The sequence below is a fragment of the Pyrus communis genome, chromosome 12 (assembly GCF_041283825.1).
Source record: "Pyrus communis isolate YQ-2024b chromosome 12, ASM4128382v1, whole genome shotgun sequence".
NCBI classification, from domain to species: domain Eukaryota; kingdom Viridiplantae; phylum Streptophyta; class Magnoliopsida; order Rosales; family Rosaceae; genus Pyrus; species Pyrus communis.
Window position 1 is genome coordinate 21,983,244 of NC_142576.1, and position 16,757 is coordinate 22,000,000.

Below are 16,757 nucleotides of genomic sequence, written 5' to 3' on the forward strand. Positions count from 1 at the left end.
TCGAGTCTCTAGCGTGGAAACCATGATTGCCAATCTCAAGACTAGTCAAGAAATGATCTTGATGCAGCTACAGTCATTGGTGACCAAGGGTCGTGGTGGTTCTTGCGGTGGTGAATCCTCTTAAGCTCCACCAAGTGATCCGAATCGGCATGACGGAGCAAACCCTAATTTTGGTCAGAATTCGACCCAACATGTTCAATCATCATTCTTATAGATGGAGTTTCCCAGATTTAAGGAAGGAGGTGATCCTTTGGGTTGGCTCTACAAAGCCGAGCACTATTTCGATTTCTTTGGTATCGACGACTTGAAGAAGGTAAAAATGGCATCCTTCCACATGGAGATGAAGCTCTTCAATGGTTTCAGTGGGTTACCCAAATTGGGACGACTTCATGAAGGAGCTTTGCCAAGAGTTCGGACCCTCTAAATTCGAAGACTTTGCTGAAAATCTGGTGAAATTGAGATAGACGGGAACCCTTCGAGATTACATTCTCGAGTTTCGCATATTGTCAAATCGCACAAGGGATATTAAGGTAGTATTACGCCACAATGTGAAGCTCCTAAAACCAAAAGACGTGCTTGAAGCTTCTTCCTTCCCTCAACAAATAAATGCCAAGATATCAGATCTCAAGGTGAAATCTTTGCATAAATCACCTTATGTTCCACCTACGTTTAGATCTCCAGCTATGAATACTGTCAGAAGGTTGATCCCTGAGGAGGTGGATCATTGTCGAAAAAATGGGTTGTGTTACCATTGCAAAGAGAAGTATGTAATTGCATTGTTTGAGTTTCTTACCAATTGACAATTACATAAGCTCTAATGAAAAGCCTTGAGCTAAAATTATGCAAGGCTCTTCATTAGAGCTTACGTTTATTTTCTGATTTTCATTGTTTGAGTTTCTTACCAATTAACAATTATATTGTGCTTGATATAAGTTATCATTTTTTTTTTTTTTTGCAGAATAAAGATAATAATTGTGGATCAATGTTCGTAGCACTACATTCGAACTCGTTGACAGTTGGTTGAAGTGGACATGAAAAACTAGCATTATAAGACATATCATAGGATTGTAAAAAGTACTTGTAAAATTTTTGCATTGATTTTTTTTTTTTGTATATGTAGTTGAATATATGATTATTAATATAAAACAAGTATTTCAATAAAAATTGGCATTGAAAATATTATTAAATTTAACATTTTTTTGTATTTGTATCCTTTTATTTTTGTCGACAAAGTAGGACCAACAGAAATGTATAATTCCAACGACTCTTGACCCTCACAAATATGTTTTTTTGCGTATTTTCGACAATTCTTAATTGTCGGTAATCGTAATTACAACGATTTGCGACCACATAGACATGTCAAAAATAAAATAATTTTGTCATTTTGAAAAATCAACTTCGACGAAAAGATAACTAGTAACAACAAACCACAAGCGTTGTAAATGAAGCATTTTCAACGGCTGGTTGAAAAAAAGGTATTTCCAATGGATCAATTTGCGATGCCCAGCGACGGCTTTTTCTTGTCGTAAATAAGTATTTGCGACGGCAAAATGCCTTTTCCGACGACATTTGGCCCTCGCAAATGACCATATTTTTTTTTGTAGTGTATAAGGGGCCATTCTTGTGAAAAGAAGCAATTACTTCTCATTGATGTACAAGAACAGGATGATGAGGAAGTGCTGAGGAAGTGCTTACTAAAGAAATAGAGACTAAAGAACCAGAAATCACAGCATGTGCCTTGTTTGGTACCCTTGCACCTGCTACAATCAACACAATGAGGGTTACTGGGTTCATCAAGCACTGCTTGGTTAGTATTCTTATTGATTCTAGCAGCTCGCACAATTTTGTTGATTTGGGACTAGTAAAACATTTGAGAGGGCAGTTAAATACAAGTCATATTTTTAATGTGAAAATTGCAGATGGTGGTCGAGTTGCTATAAAGAGGACTTTGGCTCAAACAACTATCAAGATTCAAGATTATAGTTGTACAACATACCTCTATGTGATTTCATTGGGTGGTTGTGAAGTTGTACTAAGAGTCTAATGGCTGAGAACTCTTGCTCCAATACTATGGGATTTCGACAAGCTATACATGCAATTCTCGAAAGGCTCTCACACCTTTTGTATTACTAGCCCAGGGTCTACATTGCACCAAATAAAGGATATTACAGCTATGCAAATGCAGAAGCTTCTTCAACAAGAAAGCACAGTGGGAGCAATGTTAAAGAAATCAACCCCATCTCATTAAAGGACCTACACAAATCTAGAATAAAGAATTCTAGAACATTCACTAAGGTTGGTTAGCTAGATTATCCAAGTTAAAGTAGTACTTTGTAGAAATGACTAGAATGTTGTTTCTTAAGTTGGTGGAAGAGTCTAGAAGAATGGTGAGGTTTCCACCAACATGCAAGATTAGTGTAGATAATTCTAGCTTAGGAAGTTAGTGGAATTATCTAGATATCTCTAGCATGGTGTGTCCATGCTTCTCCAAGGTTCCATCCATGCCTATAAAAGGAGAAGGCATCCACACCATTTGTATCAACAAATCAACAACCAACCAAGTAAGCTTGTAATCAAGCAAGCAAGTGAGAGTGAGAAGAAAGAGTAGTATTGTAAGAGTGTGAGTGCTCTAGAGTTTGTCTCTAGAAAGTGAGTGAGTGTCATAGCTTGCCAAGAGTGTCTTTGATAGTTTGTGTTGTAATATTTTGTTTGTGTAATACAAGTAATTTGTTTACTTGTATTGTCTCTCCAACACTTGTGCTAGAGTTGTGTACTGTAAATTTTTCCCAACAAGCAATGTTATATCAGATAGAGCTTGTTCAAGTGCAATTTGGAGACCATTCTGTCAGTGACAATCAATTCCAACATCTCACAATGCAACAACAGAGTTTGCAATCATTATTAGAGGAATATGAGGTACTATTTTCAACACCTAACAATTTGCCTCCACATCGAATTCATGATCACATAATTCCATTAGTTAAGGGACATAAGCCTCCTAATAATAGACCTTATAGATATGGTCCTGTTCAAAAGTCTGAAACAGAGAAGTGTGTAAATGAGTTATCGCAAGCTGGGTTCATAAGGGTCAGTAATAGCCCTTACTTATCTCCAGTTATTTTGGTTAGGAAAAAAGAGGGCACTTAGAGAATGTGTATGGATTATAGGGGTTTAAATTTGATGACCATTATGGACAAAGTCCCTATACCTCTTATTGATGAATTGCTAGATGAACTGTTTGGAGCTCAGTACTTCTCAAGATTGGATCTTCGAGCCAATTACCACCAGATTCACATGCATCCTAATGACATCGAAAAGACAGCTTTCAGGACACATGATGGCCACTATGAGTTTTTAGTTATGCCATTTGGCTTAACTAATGCTCCAACCACTTTTCAGTGTTCAATGAATGAGATTTTAAGGCCATTCCTGAGAAAGTTTATTCTGGTCTTTTTTTATGACATTTTGGTATACAGTTCATCTTGGGAATCTCATATGGAACATTTGAGAGTTGTCTTTGATACTCTACAACATCACACTCTATTTGTTATGAAGTCCAAGTGTGCATTTGGGAGGGATAAGGTGGAATACTTGGGTCACATTGTGTCTCAAGAAGGAGTTGCTGCAGATCCTGCAAAACTAGATGCTATATCCAAATGGCCTATTCCTACTTCTGTTAAAACTTTAAGGGGTTTTTTGGGATTGACTGGATACTATAGGAAATTCATTCCCCATTTTGGGAAGATAATTGGCCCACTCATTGCCTTAACCAAGAAAGACAACTTCAAATGGTCAGAGAAGGCTACCAAGGCATTTCACACTCTCAAGGAAGCTATGTTGTCACCCCAAGTCTTGGCATTACCTGATTTTAGCAAACCCTTTATAATTGAAAGTGATGCTTCGGGTCATGGAATTGGGGCAGTGTTTCAACAAGATGGCAGGCCAATTGCTTTCACAAGTAAGGCTCTTAGTCCTTGAAATCAAGTTCTTTAAGCCTATGAATGAGATGTGTTAGCCATTATCCATGCCATTCACAAATGGCAAGCTTATTTAGTTGGCAACCATTTTATAATTCAAACAGACCATCACAACTTCAAATATTTTCTGCAAGGCCAAGCTCACACTCATTTTCAACAGAAATCGGTGTCGAAACTTATGGGATTTGACTATGAAATTCAATATAGGCAAGGTTGTGATAATCAAGCTGCGAATGCTCTTTTTCGTAGTCCATTAACCACTAAATCTTCAGTACTTGTTGATTGTACTATGGGTGAGTGTGTGGCAATTTCCTATCCTTACTCTACATGGATTGATGATTTGAGGAGATACAATGAGAAAGACTCTTGGATCATTGAGAAGGCACATAATGTGTTATCAACTTCTTCAGAGTTTACTTCCATTGGAAATCTTAGGTTCACAGTTGATAATTGGTTTCTAAAGTACAAACAGAGAATTATTCTTAGTCCTCTCAGTGCTTGGAGGTCTAAAGTATTTGAGGAACATCATGCTACCCCCACTGCGAGCCATGAAGGTTTTCTCAAAACTTACAAACGAATTTCAAGGACATTCTTTTGGGAAGGCATGAAAAAGGATGTGAAAGATATGGTTGCGGTTTGTACAATCTGTCAACAACACAAATATGAGACTTTCTCTCCTTCTGGATTTTTACAACCATTACCAATCCCTTCAAAGGTCTGGATACATATTTATATGGATTTCATAGTTGGTCTTCCACCTTGTAAAGGCAACTGGGTGGTAGTGGATCGTTTATCGAAATATGCCCATTTCTTTGCTTTGGCTCATCCTTTCTCAGCTTCAATGATTGCTCAACTCTCTGTTGACAACATTTTTAAGCTCCATGTCATGCCTACTTCTATAATTAGTGATCGAGATCCTATTTTCTTGAGTGAATTCTGGAATGAGTTCTTCACACTACAAGGATCTACATTATGTTATAGTGGGTATCACCCTCAAACAGATGGCCAAACAGAAGTGATGAATCGATGCCTAGAAACATATCTCAGGTGCTTTTGCAGTTTGCAACCAAAGAAATGGGCTATGTGGCTATCTTGGGCAGTTGGTTATCATATTGTTACTAAGTTGACACCTTATGAGATTGTGTATGGTCAACCCCCTTCAATTATTCCCTCTTATGAACCTGGTACTACAAAAGTGGAATCTGTAGAGCAATGTTTGTTGGAGAGAAACAAGATGTTGTCCCTACTTAAATCCAATTTGGAGGTAGCCAGTGTCGAATGAAGGTCCAGTACGATAAGAAGCGAAAAGAAAAGAGTTTTGAAGTAGGTGATTGGGTTTATTTGAGATTAGTGCCTTATCTGCACAAGTCTATGGCTTCTCACTCATTCCAGAAGCTGCAACCTCATTTTTATTGACCCTTTGAGATTCTGGCACCAATTGGAACAGTGGCATTCAAATTGAAGTTACCTGACAGTTCTAAATTGCATCTAGTCTTTCATGTATCGTGCTTAAAAAAGCATTTAGGTAGCCAAGTCACTCCCACAATGCCCTTACCTGTCATCACTGAAGCTAGGATTCTGTAGGATGTTCCGATTGCAATTTTAGAAAGGAGAATGGTTAAGAAAGGTCAAGGGGCTGTCACTGAAGTGCTGGTGCAGTGGCAAAATCGTTCATCGGAGGATGCTACTTGGGAGCCTTATACAGAGTTGAATACCAAATTTCCAGACATTGTCAAATTCTGATATGCTATTAACTCAATTGTACTTGTTTCTATCTTCTGTATTAGTAGGTTTTCAAGAGGGGGTATTGTTAGAGTGCTGTTAAAGTGCCAAATGGCAGCACCTCATTGTGACAGATGTAGGGTTGTAATGAAAGAATTACCAAATAAGATTGAGTTGTTAAGGTTGTTAGAGGTCGTTAGAAGGTAGCTTAAGGAGTAAGCTAGGAAATTACTATAAATAGCAACAGTTGTAATAATTGAGGGTTGTTGATGATGTAATATTCTTTTAATAATACAAGTTACAGTACTATTGTGAAGACATAAAGTTGGTTTCTAACAAATAATTGATATGAATCTAGCACCTGAAGGAGTTAGGCTTTAGGCACAATGATTCTACCATCTAATTATGTCATACCTAAAGCTCGCTTTATTCGAGCAATATTACACTCTAATTGAGACTGCATGTAAGGGAACATAAACTTGAATGTAAAAGAAGAGTATGTTGTTTTATTCAGTTAGACTACGCATATGATCTACACGTAATTTGGTTGGTAGACGTAGTTCGATTAGAAAGTGAAAATAGAGCTTTGGGTTGTTTTAGCTAAGGCTGGTTCGATATAGGATGCCGAACTGAAAAAGGCATACCGAATCCCAAATCGATTATTTTTGGGATAGGAATCTGAGGATTGATCTCGAATTGAAATTGAGTATCCTTGAAATTCAAGATTTCCGAAATGTTTTCGGTATTTTGGATGAGATCGGGACTGGTAAGCAAAACTCACAATCCAATTCTAGATAAAAAAAATCCTAAATTCGCTTCAGAATCCCTAATTTAGAAGTCCAAATTCCGAATCCCTAATTTCAATTCAAAATAGAAATTATGGCTTACGTTAGAATCATGGCTTATGTTGAAATGTGGTCCACCTGTAGTTAGGAATCTCCTACGCACCCATACGCATGGGTTGTGCATGATCCGTATGTATCGACAACATATTGACAGTATAATGATAATATAATGATGATGCAATATTTATATATTTGTCAATACATTGTCAATACAGATTATGCGTAGTCCATTACGCACAACCCGCATGCGCAAGGGAGAATTTCTGATCAAAATGTGGCCGACCTATAATTGCGCACGGTGAAAATATATCGCAGCCGGCGCCATTGGCGTCATGCATGCAATAATTCTCAGATTTCCATTTTCCTGCCTGTTACTTTTGCAATCACAAACAGTCCAGTCAAAGAAGGGAAGTTCCGACGTCGGACCTTTTCCAAAGAAAGGTACCCCACTTGACAAGCACGAGGTTTTGCTTTTTGACAAGAAGCAAAAGGCAATTACCTAACCAGAATGGGCAATTATACCTCTTCGTTTGTTGTTTATGATCAAATCAGACACTCAAATTTCGTCCGTTCCTGCATTTCATCAACAAAATCTCTGTACCTCCTAGACCGCCATGGCCATGGCGTCGTGGTTCTCTCGCCTCCGCCGTTCCTCACAGCGCTTCTTCTTCACCTCCACCACCCTCCGAACCTCCATTTCCACCAAACTGGCGAGAGCCCAAAATACAACGAACTCCGAGAGCCCGAAAACCCCATTTCTCTTCTGGTCGAGCTCGCTGCTTCCGGTCGCACTCGCAGTCTCAGCTGGATCGCTTGCTCTCCGCCCCCAGTCGGACCCATCACTCTGTGAAGCCCCCAATGCAAATTCTCGGTAAATTTCATTCATTTCGATCAAATGTGAAAGTTTTTTCTTTGTTATTGTTCGTATTGATTGTTATAGGCTCTCTCTCTATGTTCACACACAGCAACGAGTTTGTGGTTAAAGGGTTGCGCAAGGAAGTCCCACAAGAGCTTATTGATGAATTGAAGGATGTTTGTCAAGTATTGCATTAACCCAATTTGGCAATCTGTTCAATTCATTGTTCTCTTTCTTTAATTTGAAAATTCCTGTTAGTGTTTTTGTCTGGGTCTATGATGGTAGTTATAAATCGATAGTTGTATTTGATGATTTTTATAGGATAACATGACAATGGATTATGAGGAGAGGTATAACCATGGAAAACCGCAGAACAGCTTTCACAAAGCGGTTAATATTCCCGACATCGTTGTGTTTCCGAGGTGAGAAGCTTGCTTCATTTGCTTCAATGCCACCTGCATATTGCGTTTTCCTTTATGCTTCACGACTGCCAACTTTAGATTGAAAACTCTTCCGCATGCGATGATAGTTTCCGTGCAAAGATATGCCCTTCATCTTCATGTAATATTATGTACTTAATTCTGATTTCCTCCACAAAATGTGTTTGGATTCATGATTTTCAGGTCTGAAGAGCAAGTTTCTAAGATAGTCAAGTCATGCGACAAGCATAAGGTCTGAATTTCATTTTCCTTCCATAAAAGCTTCTATAAAGGATTAAAGGTTTTTTTTTTTACCCTACCTTTCTGTTAATCTGTGCTACAGCTTATGCTTTTCTATGTTTAAAACTTCATATTTCCATTGGATTGTTCTTTATTTAAAGTTTATAATTTTGGTTTGTGATCCCAATAATATAGTGAATATAATTTCTCACATGAACTTCCAGATTGAGAACAACATATGATTAAGCCCACATCTTATCTTGTGTATGTGATTTCTTAGATTCACAGGTTTTGGGATGATTAAATTCCCCTGTAGAAGTAATGAACTGGTTTCGCTTTTGTTTGTAAAACAGGTTCCAATTGTACCATATGGCGGAGCTACATCCCTTGAGGGTCACACCTTGTCTCCCAATGGAGGTGTTTGCATTGACATGTCATTAATGAATGTATGTATATGCACCCAGTGCATTATAGTATTAGAATAATATTGAACTTTCTTTTTCTGTTTCAAGATATCACTTTGTTCTTCTGCTGGTTGGTCAAGTGTCAGTCCTTATATTTTGTAATAAGTAAACCTCATAATAGTAATCACATTTATGCAACTAATAAAGGTTGTAGAATGATTACTTGTAAATTTCCTAGTAAAGCGCCGAATTGTCTTCAGTTGTGAACATATACCCGGAGCAGATGCTTTCTGTTTAGCCTATATCACCTTTTCCCTCGGACAAATTCACAACAGAAAAGAAAAGTTTCTAGGCTAGATTATACTATGAGTGTGTCTAATTCATATCCCTCTGTGTACATTTCCCTTTTGTACTGTCCTCCTGATGTTCCCCCCATTTTGTTTCAAATTTTAGCATGTTAAAGCATTACATATTGAGGACTTGGATGTTGTTGTTGAGCCTGGGATTGGATGGATGGAGCTTAATGAATACCTGGCTCCTTATGGTCTATTTTTTCCCCTGGATCCAGGTAAATTTCTTTTATGTTTTCTTTTTGTGCACAACTTATCAGACAATGTAATATATCCCTGGATGTGTAAGTTGTTTTCAGTTTCTTTCGCTATACTGTTTGAATAATTTTTCAAATAATTCGTAGCAGTGGTGCATTGTGAATGAAAAACTCTATCAGTAGCTGTATATAGGCAATGCATGTGTTAAAGAATTCTCTGATAATACTACTTTAGCTTGTCTTAATGCATATGTGAATTTGGTGCTCTCTTGCTTCACAACCTATAGGATAAATTTTTTACCTTTTAATATTGTGGTTTAAAGTGTGTTGGACAATTTCAAGATCAGTTTGACATGGCAAAGTTTCATCTTACATATTCAAGATTTTTGAATAGGAGATTGGAATCTTTATGTGCCTTAATCTCTCTACCTATTATTTCTGTTAGAAGAGATACTTAATACATTGTCAAGTTGGAGTCTTGCATTTGTGAAAATCTTGTCTAATATCGATCCAATTGAGCTCTAGCCTTTTCTGTCCATGCTTACATGCTGGTATAGAATTGTAGATCAGTTCAATACATAGGTAGAGAGATTGCACATAAAGATTTTCTTCACATGCAATGTTCGTATGGAAGAGACCATTTCTTCTAACCCTCAGATTCCCAAAGAAGATTATAGGTTTGTGTTTTCCGGGTGGAGTTAATGATTTTTGGTGGTTGTTATATGTAGGAATTAGAAACACTGTTTACAACTTTAAATTTGCTTGACTGCTTAAAAGTTAATCTGACACTAGTACCTTATCTTTCTACAGCCAGGCTGGAAACAAACCACAAGAATGGATAATTTAGAATATAGTTCTGTTTACTAAATATATTGTTGCTAACCAAAAACTTCACTTGGATAATATTGTTTTATTTCAGTTCTCAATGATATGTGTTTATCATCAGTTTACTGTTTAATGTGCATTTTCTATTATCTTTAAAATTTTTGTTTGTAAGTACTATCCCTTGGTGTTGCCATGTAGCCTTGAGTACATGGATAATAAATTGATAATTGAAGGCATGCTCCTTAAGTTAATGTAATTGTTCGTTTTTATCTTTTGTTGTATTAGTTTCACTTAATACGCTAAGAGTAACAACCAGTGTTTTAAAAGGCTTGCCTCAGGGTGCGCCTAGGCGGCCTCTGAGGCTGGGCGTCAGTGTTCCCGCCTCTGTTTTGAGGGAGTGGGTGGAAGGCTTTGCCGGAGTGCGTCTAGGCGGCAGAGGCGTGCCTCAGGGCATCCGGGGCATTCATCTGGGCTTTTTTTTCTTCAAAATCCAGGTTTTCTTAAATGTTTTCTGCCGTTCTAGTTTCAACGAAGAAGAAAGAGAGACTTTCTCTCTCCAAATCCCATAAATTTCCATAATAATTGCTCCATTCAGCCTTTATTTCATTTTAAATACCCTATAAATACTCCACTCAACCCTTTACTTTCGCCATTTATTTCATTTTAAATACCCTATAAGTACCCCACTCAACCCTTTATTTTCCTTTAAATTCCCATAATTATTGCTTTATATCATTTTAAATACCCTATAACTACTTCACTTAGCCTTTATTTCCTTTTAAATACTTATAATTGCAACGTTCAGCCTTTATTTTGCTTGAAATTTTCCTATAATTGTGACCATTCATCCTTATTTTCCTTGAAGTTCTCTACACTTGCTTACAATAAAATAAATAATTATAAAATTTTGAGACTAAATGACATAGTTTCCAAGTACAACTAGACTCAGTAATAAAGAAGATGATATTATCTTTGATTTAGTTATAGTTAAATTTGTTTTTACAAATTATTATATTGTTATAAATATACTTATTATATATGTACAATATATATTAAAATTTTAGGTTACGTGAGGCTTCGCCTCGTGCCTCATGCCTCGCACCTAGGTTGGGCTATCCATTGGACGCCTCGGCCGCACCCCCGCCTTTTAAAACTTTGGTAACAACATACTTGTTTTGATGTGTTTCTTTCCACCACAATTTGTCCTTGTTCTCTCCTAAGTCAAATTTTCATGTATTTCATATTTGTACACATACAGGGCCTGGTGCAACAATTGGAGGAATGTGCGCGACACGTTGCTCTGGTTCCTTAGCTGTTAGGTAATTGCTCTGCTCTTTTAACTTTTAAATATTTTATGGATACAATGACCTTATACACATTACCTACTGGTGTACCTGCAAATTTAACTGAATAATAGAGTTTTGGCTTGCTAAGTAGTGCTAATTAACCTTGTTTACTAGGCTTTAAACCGTAGCCTTTACTTTTAACAAAAGAAAACCTTAATCACTTACTCAAGTGTGTCTTGTTGAAGTTATTGGTCTAAGCACATATGATGGTGTCACCCTAGTTTTACCCATTTGTTAATATGTGTCGTGTGATGGCCTGAATCTTGGGATATCCAAAATAAACAAATAGGAGATTTAATATATATACACAATATGTAAGATATATTTCAGAATAATAATCAATGAGACCTGGAAAGTTGCAATGATGAATGAAAGATTTTTCACATGAGTCTTCCAGACTTTCTTGATCCTGCTGTCCACTTAGTTTTGATCATGTTAAGATCTCTCTCTCTCTCTCTCTCTCTCTCTCTCACTCCCTTTCTCTTGTTACCAAATAGCAGCCCCATTGATCTTCGTCACAACCAAACTTCATATCTCAAACCAAGCTTGAGGAGACTGTTTGAGACCATATATCGCCTTTTTTCACCTGAAAACTTTCCTTTCCTTCCCCTGAGCTTGAAAACCTGGTGGAGGTCTCCACGAAGAAAGGCCCTTTTGACATTGAGCTGATGCAGTGACCAAGATCTGTTAGCTGCAACTGACAGAATGTATCGTATGGAATTGAGTTTAGCTTGTCCACAAGAGCAAACGTCTCGAGACAATCGATGCATTTGGAATTGAATGATTCCTTCTTTGTATTAAGTATTGACAGATACTATTTGAGTAACAGATGCCTTTGATTTTAAACTTATATACAATTAATAGTGTGATTATCTTATCATTTTGCACTATTGTTTTTTTATTCTATCAATGATTCCATGTAAAATTTAGTTTCATAGGTCTAGTTTAATATTGATTTTAATGATTTTGTTTTTGGCATGTAGGTATGGAACCATGCGTGATAATGTCATAAGTCTCAAGGTTTGTCAACTATCTTGACTGATGCTTGACTCAAATTTGTAATGTTGTATTTCTTATGTTGTTTATCTTCCAGGTAGTTCTTGCAAATGGAGATATTGTTAAGACTGCATCTCGTGCTAGAAAGAGTGCTGCAGGGTTTGTTTTCTATTCTATTTTATTTTATAACTATGTGGTTAATCTTTGAGGTAGTTCTCCCCAACTCAGGCATGTTGTGAACATTAGAATTTTTGCACGTCATAGGTATGATTTGACCCGCCTGGTGATTGGAAGTGAAGGAACACTTGGTGTAATAACGGAAGTCACTCTACGCCTTCAGAAAATTCCCCAATACTCAGTGGTAAGTTGATAGGTCTATTCCTATAACTGATAAGCTTAATTTATTTGAACATCATGACCTCTTTGGACTCTTGTATGATTTTTGTCTTTCAGTTGATTACTTCTAGATGTTTACATTATCTCGAATTACAGTTACATTTGCAGGGTATACTTTTGTAATTCATTCTGTTATTAATATAAATTTAAATTGTAGGTTGCTATGTGTAATTTCCCTTCATTTAAGGATGCAGCAGATGTTGCTATTGCTACTATGCTGTCGGGCATTCAGGTAGAGTTTTAGGCGCATATTACGTATCTGAATTCATAGTTCAGTTTCTTGACAGAGTTCTTCTTCATAACCATTAGGTTTCACGGGTTGAACTACTGGATGAGGTTCAAGTGAGGGCAAACAACATTGCGAATGGGAAGAATTTTCTTGAAACTCCAACTTTAATATTCGAATTTATAGGCACAGGTAAAATGAGGTCTCTTATTTTTCATCTTGTCTGTCATTTATTTTTGTTTTGGCTAAATACATTTCCAGAAAGGAGAACATCTTAATCATTGAGATAACTGCACTGCATATAAAAAACATATCTTTGTTTAAATCTTATCTATTGATGGTTTGACACAACAAGGAAAATGAGGAGCAATCTGGCAGTTCATGATCGTTTATGAACTGAAGTAATTAAATTGTTTAGGTGTAGGATCACAGCTTATTTATGATAAGTACATAATGGTGGTTTACTGGTTTGTCTTCTAAAGGTTTGTGTTTGCCTCATATTTTGGCAACTGCGGGTTTAGTGATTGGGAGGGCTATACCAGCACCTAGTCATCATTATTTGCTGAAATAAATGGGGGTAAGAAGAAAAGAAAAAAGAGGAAAACAAGAGAATATGTCCAAGAGGATACCAAATTGCTGTGATTGATTGCCTTTTTCCATATTAATAATTGGAAATGGGCTAGATATTTCCTATACCGTGTAGTAGAATGCTTTTTTTTTTTTTCTTTTTTTTTTTTATAAATTTTTTTTAATAAATTTTTATGCTCTTTAATTTTTCCAAGCCTTGTGAAAGGAAACTATTTATGGATAATTTTCTCAAAGGTCTTGCCAGATTTTCTTATCAGTCCTAGTTGAATATGCTGAGCAGGGAACAATTAGTTTTCAATGCAAAGAACTAGTATTTTCCATGGGACAAAAGGCTGAGTTTGTTGAATCCCTACCATTTAGTGCCCACTGCCTTCTTTCTACCTGTTATAATTCGTGATTTATTTTCTTTCTGTTTTTAGAGGCATATTCCCGTGAGCAAACCCATATAGTTCAACAGATTGTTTCTGAACACAATGGCTCAGACTTTGTTTTTGCGGAAGACCCTGAAGCTAAAAAGGAACTCTGGAAGGTAGTGAATACTTAATTGGTGTATGATAAATAAATGGAAAAGATGTATGAAAAATAGATGGAAGTCCTTTCTTGTATTAGTTGGTAAATTATCTCCTGGTATCCTTTAAAGGCACTTACTTTCTTTTGTTTCACTTATACTTAATACATAGTCGCACCATTTGCAATTAGTACTTGTATCACTTAATTGGCATCAAAATTAGTTCTGCATAATAAATATGTGGCTGCTAGCCACTTCCATTAATGGAACTCTGTTCCTAGCTGCAGTTATTGTCCAATCTTACAGCTTAAATTGCTACTCGATTTCAAATTGTTGTAATACCATACTTCCAACAAAGATGGTTGAGTTCTTTGATAGATTGGATCCAGAGGCTTGATCCAACTTGTCCTTGTTTTCATTTTCTCTATTTAATTCTCTCTTTTACATGTAGATAAGGAAGGAGGCACTCTGGGCATGCTTTGCAATGGAGCCTAATTTTGAGGCAATGATTACGGTTAGTTGATATCAATGGATCTGAACAAAATTCTAGACTTTTAGCATTTGTTCACACAGTTGCATAATGTTTTTTAATGGTTAAAAACTTGTTGAACATGCTTGTTTACTCCTACAACAATCACTTTTAGGAATCCTACATTCTAAAAAATTGTCAAGTTTTTCATTCGAGTTCCTGATAGTTTCAACCATTTGTTTGCCTACTAATCCTCATCATTTGTAAGAATGGAAGTATTATAAATTCTAAGAATTAGTTAATGGGTTACTAGAATGATATTTTTCTGGCTGTTTTGTTAAGTTCAAATGGTTCTTTTTAATTCTTACTTTTCATATATGCAGGATGTATGTGTTCCTTTATCATCTCTTGCAGAATTGATATCAAGGACCAAAGAACAGCTGGATGCATCAGAACTTGTTTGGTAATATCTGATCAAATAACTGTACTCCTATTATTCAGTAGAGAGGCGATGATGAAATATGTTGTGGTTCACAAATAGCATGGAGGATTAAATGGGCTGACTATCAGTGTGCTTTTTTTTTTTAATTTTTCCTAACAACAGCACAGTTATTGCTCATGCTGGTGACGGGAACTTCCATACATTTATTCTCTTTGACCCTAACAATGAAGAACATCGACGAGAAGCAGAGAGACTGAACCATTTTATGGTCCATACTGCCTTGTCAATGGAAGGTATGGACTATCCAGGAATTCTTTAGAATTTCTCTACTCTCCAAGTCAATGCATTGTTGAAGTAATATGCAATGTGGCTGTTATTGGTTATCCTTTTTGGATTCTTTCTATATTGTGGTTTATTAATTCCATTAAGTTTGTTAATATAGTATCTTTACATGTAATAAACAACAGTTGATCTTATCAAGTTAGTTAATTGTTTTCATATTTCGCTACCCAATATATTATTATAACACAATGGTCGACGAGTTAGGGTGCTAAAAGTTGGTATTTGAAAACTGAGCAGGAACATGTACGGGTGAACATGGCGTTGGTACAGGAAAAATGAAGGTACTTGGTTTTCTGTTGACTTGCTAGCCGTTTAATTTAAAATAGGCATGCCTATATGCTTTGGAATCTGGAATCTGGAATCTATACATAAATATATTAGCCAAATGAATATTATGCTTGGTAACTGCCGTTTCTGGCCAATGTTATGGGAGGCATATGTGGGCACAGATAGTTGAATCAGAAGCATAAATACTATATAGTGAAAGTTATGAATAAACTAGACGGACTTTGGGCGCTACGAGTAACAGACTTGGCATATCATGAAATATAGGTTGAAGACGGAGTATTCTTTATTCTAAATGGATTCTCGTTTTTGGTTTCAGTATCTTGAGCAAGAACTGGGAATGGAGTCTTTGAAGACAATGAAAAGAATAAAAGCAGCATTAGATCCCAACAACACTATGAATCCAGGAAAGCTAATTCCTGCTCATGTTTGTTTTTAAGAGCTTTACTCCCTATGCCTACCATCTTCCTTCCCGTTGCTGTTGGAATTGAGAAATCAAGCTGAAATCATTTCGTATGATTCTCTTACGTTCTTATAATCTTAAATGGTACCCCATGCATAAAAGGATTGAGGTGAAAACCTGTCTGCTAATCTTTGTTAATATTAAATATTTCTCTTAGTTTTGTTTGTTTTCCTTGGAAGCATTGATGTGGGAGGCAGGCCTTCGAGAAAACGATTTGAAAACCAATAACATGCATTGGAATAATAAGTGTTGTGTGTTTTAATGACATCGGAATTTGTTAAGTCTGTTGATGCACAAAATCAGTGAAGACTTTGGAACAACTTAAAGTGTTAAGTTTGTGACATTCGTTCGGTTGCTCCGGTCACTAGTGAGGATAAATATGTAAAGAGATAGAGATAGGGAAGCAAACATAAGATGTACGTGGTTCATCCTAAGTTTTGGTTACGTCCACGGAGTAGAGGAGTTCTCTTTAATAGTGAAGGGTTTACACAAATACACAAGTTGAAGCATAATCATCATTAGCAGGTTTTGATGACCAGTTTAAGTACCATAATGACATTAGGAATTAATTGTAGGAGAATGATCTTCTTTTATAGTTGAGGAGAGTCTTCAGCTTTTGTGTCGTGCTATGATTGGCCTCCTGGTTGAAGGGAAACTCTTGTGCTTCGGCAGGGGTGCCTCAGCATGAACCCTTTCAGTGGGTTCTTGAAGGTACAACGTTTACAGGTGCTTGGTAGTTTCGGGATTGGTCAAGTATGGTACAAACAAAGTCAATTTCAATTATGATGAGAGTCCTTTAGGAAATTGTAACATTTATGCTTTCCTTATCTTTACTTGAGAGATTTTTTAAAGTGCTCGGAA

General features: G+C 36.5%; 1 protein-coding gene across 1 annotated transcript; it reads left to right on the forward strand.

The window, feature by feature from the left end:
* Positions 1–6,758: 6,758 nt before the first annotated feature.
* On the forward strand, positions 6,759–16,161 carry LOC137745100 (D-lactate dehydrogenase [cytochrome], mitochondrial-like). The gene is made up of 18 exons (XM_088680878.1): positions 6,759–7,415; positions 7,510–7,585; positions 7,722–7,822; positions 8,024–8,072; positions 8,413–8,505; positions 8,917–9,031; positions 11,094–11,154; positions 12,165–12,201; positions 12,275–12,336; positions 12,442–12,538; positions 12,731–12,805; positions 12,883–12,991; positions 13,807–13,916; positions 14,347–14,409; positions 14,748–14,827; positions 14,969–15,099; positions 15,386–15,429; positions 15,753–16,161. The coding sequence occupies exons 1-18, from the start codon at positions 7,159–7,161 to the stop codon at positions 15,870–15,872; spliced, it is 1,680 nt and encodes a 559-aa protein (XP_088537004.1). The 5' UTR covers positions 6,759–7,158; the 3' UTR covers positions 15,873–16,161.
* Positions 16,162–16,757: the final 596 nt, after the last annotated feature.

Coding starts and splice junctions, on each gene's coding strand:
- LOC137745100 (XM_088680878.1), top strand. CDS start 7,159: ATGGCCATGGCGTCGTGGTTCTCTCGCCTCCGCCGTTCCTCACAGCGC. Junction 7,586..7,721: donor AATTGAAGGATGTTTGTCAA/GTATTGCATTAA, acceptor TGATTTTTATAG/GATAACATGACAATGGATTA. Junction 14,410..14,747: donor ATTTTGAGGCAATGATTACG/GTTAGTTGATAT, acceptor TCATATATGCAG/GATGTATGTGTTCCTTTATC.